This window comes from Populus euphratica, unplaced genomic scaffold (assembly GCF_000495115.2).
Source record: "Populus euphratica unplaced genomic scaffold, PopEup_1.0 scaffold429.1, whole genome shotgun sequence".
NCBI lineage: Eukaryota > Viridiplantae > Streptophyta > Magnoliopsida > Malpighiales > Salicaceae > Populus > Populus euphratica.
Window position 1 is genome coordinate 23,924 of NW_011500313.1, and position 4,348 is coordinate 28,271.

General features: G+C 38.0%; 2 protein-coding genes across 2 annotated transcripts; one reads left to right on the plus strand and one right to left on the minus strand.

Moving 5' to 3' along the window:
- The first annotated feature begins 403 nt into the window (after nt 1-403).
- LOC105113515 (putative pectate lyase 2) lies at nt 404-2,390 on the plus strand. The gene is made up of 4 exons (XM_011009715.1): nt 404-1,120; nt 1,330-1,433; nt 1,546-1,681; nt 1,832-2,390. Exons 1-4 carry the CDS (start codon nt 404-406, stop codon nt 2,048-2,050), a joined length of 1,176 nt encoding a protein of 391 aa, XP_011008017.1. The 3' UTR covers nt 2,051-2,390.
- A 451-nt stretch (nt 2,391-2,841) lies between these two features.
- On the minus strand, nt 2,842-4,320 carry LOC105113516 (uncharacterized). The gene is made up of 3 exons (XM_011009716.1): nt 3,373-4,320; nt 3,247-3,288; nt 2,842-3,136 (listed from the first exon to the last, which is right to left on the minus strand). The coding sequence occupies exons 1-3, from the start codon at nt 4,202-4,204 to the stop codon at nt 3,009-3,011; spliced, it is 1,002 nt and encodes a 333-aa protein (XP_011008018.1). The 5' UTR covers nt 4,205-4,320; the 3' UTR covers nt 2,842-3,008.
- Nucleotides 4,321-4,348: the final 28 nt, after the last annotated feature.

Sequence of the window (4,348 nt, forward strand, 5' to 3'; positions counted from 1 at the left end):
ACATTTGTAGTTTGACATCCAAAAATACACCAAATAATGAGACGAGTGGAAGTACTAAACCCAATGTCGTCTAGCATTCCCATCTACATTGCATCCTTGTGAATTACATCTTGTGTTGAAGTTTTCTCATTATTTTTCCACATGAATGCCTCTAAATTGTTTGTTCAGACAAAGATTCTTTGCATCTTGTCATATCATGTCAACCATCTTTTTATTCATGGCTTTCTTCTTCTTTGAGATAGACAAGTCAACCAGATTGAGCTCGTGCAACCACGTTTGTCTAGCACTAAATTCTTACCAAACAACTCAATGTCTTTAGCCTATAGACGTGTGACCCACCTTCTCTTGCTCTATAAAATCCCCTTCTTTTTATTCATTGTTCGAATTATCACACCAGCTAGCCATGGCCTCACCAGCCCCTCTAATATTGCTTGCATATCTTGTACCATACTTATGTTTAACCTTACCAGCTTATGCACTAGATAACAAGCCTAAACCCTTATCAAACTATCTTCCAAGCAATATTAAGAAAAGTCTTAACACTATAGACTCATGCTGGCGTGCCAAATCAAATTGGGCCAACAATCGTCGTGCCTTGGCCGATTGCGCCGTAGGGTTTGGCAGAGGCGCAATGGGAGGGAAATATGGAGCGATATACGTCGTTACTACACCGAATGATGATCCTGTCAACCCTAAACCGGGCATGCTTCGGTATGGTGCTATCCAAAGTAAACCTCTTTGGATCGTTTTTGCCAAGAATATGGTAATCAGACTTAAAAATGAGCTTATAATGAATAGTTATAAGACTATAGATGGGAGGGGAGCTAAAGTAGAGATTGCATATGGGCCGTGCATAACAATTCAAGGTGTTAGCCATGTTATTATTCATGGGATTAGTATTCATGATTGCAAACCAGGGAAATCTGGTAGAGTTATTAGCACTCCTACGCACGTTGGGAAGCGTGGAGGCTCCGATGGAGATGCCATTGCCATCTTTGCATCTTCAAATGTTTGGATTGACCATTGCTATCTTGCTCGTTGCACCGATGGCCTAATTGATGTAATTCGTGGTTCAACCTCCATCACAATCTCTAACAATTACTTCTCCCAGCATGACAAGGTACTTAGACTGCAACTAATTTTATAAATGTGTTCCAAATTCATTAGAGTATTGATAAAGGTGTGAGACTCGAACCTGATGCCTCATTATCTTGCTTATGACCACATTGGTTATATAGATCATCCCAACGTTAGTCTCTAATTATGTCCACAGAATTAATAATTTCTCAAGCGAGGCTTGGATGCTAACCAAATGAACTGCACTGGCAGGTGATGTTGCTTGGACACAATGATAGATATAAAGCAGATAAAGTTATGAAAGTAACTATAGCTTTCAACCGTTTTGGTTCTGGACTTATTGAGAGGATGCCAAGGTAAAAGAGAGAATATTTCTCCTATGGGGCATTCTTTTTTCTTTTTGATGTCTAATTTGATAGGAGTCTATCAGTAAAATCTGAGATAAATTTTGGGGATATCATATTGCAGGGTAAGGTTTGGCTATGCTCATGTTGCTAACAATAGATATGATGAGTGGCAAATGTACGCGATTGGTGGCAGTGCTAATCCAACCATCTTTAGTGAAGGAAACTACTTTTATGCTCGTAATGGTAATTCAAAGCAGGTATAATTAACAACATAATGTTCTCTTTTTTTTTTGGATAATAACAAGATAATGTTCTTAATTATTATATCCCATATGCAGAGAACTAGATATTCCTATACACGAACAACTTATCTTTATTTAATATGGATAATGTTTCTTGCATTACAGGTTACTAAGAGAGAGGCCAAGAATGGCTGGAAGAATTGGAAATGGAGATCATCTAAGGATGTATTTATGAATGGTGCTTATTTTGTACAATCTGGGTATGGAAGTTGTGCGCCAGTTTATTCTAAAACTCAGTCCTTCACGGTGGCTCCTGGGTCCTTGGTTCCTGCTTTAACATCTGGTGCAGGTCCGCTAAACTGTTTTAGGGGTCAACCATGTTGATACCCTCAAACATTTTGCCAAAACCTGTTGCCCGTTCTTCTGTAATTCTATTTCCTTTTTTCTTTTTCTTTTTTGGCCTTCTTTTTACCCCCATGTAAAGTGTTCTTGGGAAGCATGTATCAGAAATTTAGCACTTTGAGATATATAATTGTATCAAATACTGATCTGACAGTTATATACAAGGACTTTAAACCAGTCCAATGAGATATTGTTCCAAGGATAGTTTAGGGTGTTAATCAGAGGGTCCATGTTTGCCGGAACAGCTTTTTGTAAGATACAATGTGTCAATGAAAAGCAAGTGAAATCCACCAATAAAGCAAATTTGTGATCATTATAATAATTATTATTTCTTCACCTTTGTTTTTGGCTGGTAATGAAATTATAAGACCGGACTCGGCACATATCCAGTTTAAGACTTGAGTTTTGGATTGTTTAGTTTATCAAAACATTATTAATTTTTATAAAAAAAAATAATATTTGAAATTAGTCAGGTTCTTATCTAGGTTTTGGTCATGTTAACTAGATTTGCCGATCAATTTTTAATTTGATTCAAAATCAAACTTGGTTTCAAGTAAAGTTAGTTCGGGTTTAATAATTATGTATCATATTACTTTTTCATTTTTTTTTCTTTTCTAATTCCTTCCAGCAGGATCAACCTAAGTTCATGTTACTTAAAACAGTGGTCAATTTGCTTGGCCAATAAAGCTCACTAGTGCATTATCTAACTCTGACAAAAAGGGAGGGAAAGGAGGAAAGTTGACAGACAATGTACAGCACTCTGGTAGCGCTAATTTAGAAACCCAAAAGCAAAAACTATCATAAATAAACAGTGCAGGATAAAATTTAAAACAAAGAAAACAGGTCCATTAAGTTGCTTATTAAAGCGCGAAGGGCAACTCAAAAAATAGGGAAATTAGAAAAGAGAAAGTGATTGGTATTCACTTATGTTGATTTGTTCTTAAAAGAGCCTATTCTCATTGCTTTGAACCCCACATGTTACTGGCGCTGAGGCTCTCACTTTCTTCCAATACCATAGACCAGCACCAATTCCTAAGGCCCCAGCAGCTGAAACTCCAGTTACAGTCCCTGCAAACCACAATAAGAAGCATCAAATTAAGTAAGCCTGGTCTTTCAATATAATGTCTGAAATACGCCGAGAAAAACTTGAAACCATAAATGAAATTTCAGTGCTTCACCTGCAATTATTCCTGCCTTGCTATGGCTACTGCTGCTGTGATCTGTAAAACAGAACCACAATAACTTTTGATTTCTGACATTTGGTTTTGAAATAGTGGGATGAAAAGGCTTGGATACTAACATACCATTGCAATATGTCGTGACATTTGATCTCTGATTGCACAGACATAAGAACTTCTGTGATTGTGTGTCAAATCCACATCTTCCACCTCCTTTCTTCATGTCTTGACATTGAAGGCAATCTGTAGTCACTGGAATATCAAAATCAACTCTAATACCATACTCAGGTACATGATCATCAGGAGCATTTGCACCATTAATTCTCCAATAAATACTAGTGTAACTAGCACAATACTTCAGCATCAGCCTCAAAGATTCGGTCGCTTTTGGGAAGTAAGAGCAGCAAGAACGTCCTCCTAATGCAGCACCACATCCTGGCAAGTGCCTGCAAAGGTAACTAGCACTATCACATGTCGAGTCGCACCGATCAGGAAACCTCTCGCAGAAGATAGGTTTTGGCTCAACAATCACTTTCTCTTCACTACAATTGAAGAAGAGGTAGTCATTTTGAGAGGAGAGTGTTAAGTGTGTGCTTGAATCAAGGCTAAATGCCCTAGTTGCACGAAAGTGATGACCATCTTGACACTTCCACATGAATGGATCAGTGACTATCATGTGAGGGTCTGAGTAGCTTATGCTACGAACTTGGTATCTCCCGGAAGGCGTTCGAAGCTGGAGAATGCCCGAATCGGAGCACAAAAGCATGTGCCTGTAATATGGACTGCCACAGCCATCATTGATGCCAAAAGGGTAGTTTATTGGAATGGTACCACATGAGGCTCTACAATGGCTTGCAGCTTGAGCTTTTGTGAGGAAGAAATATGGAAGAACGAATGTAATGAATAGGAAACAAAAGGAATCATAAGAACAAGACCTTGAAGAAGGATTGTAAGCCATTAAAATATGTGATGGGAGCTTTGAATTTGTAGTTTATGTGGTCAAGGATAGCAATGAAATGAGTAAAGGGAAGGGAGGCTTAAAAAGAGTTGTCAAAAGGAATACATGTCATGACTGTTCCTTTTCTTTTCCCTTTTTTTTTTT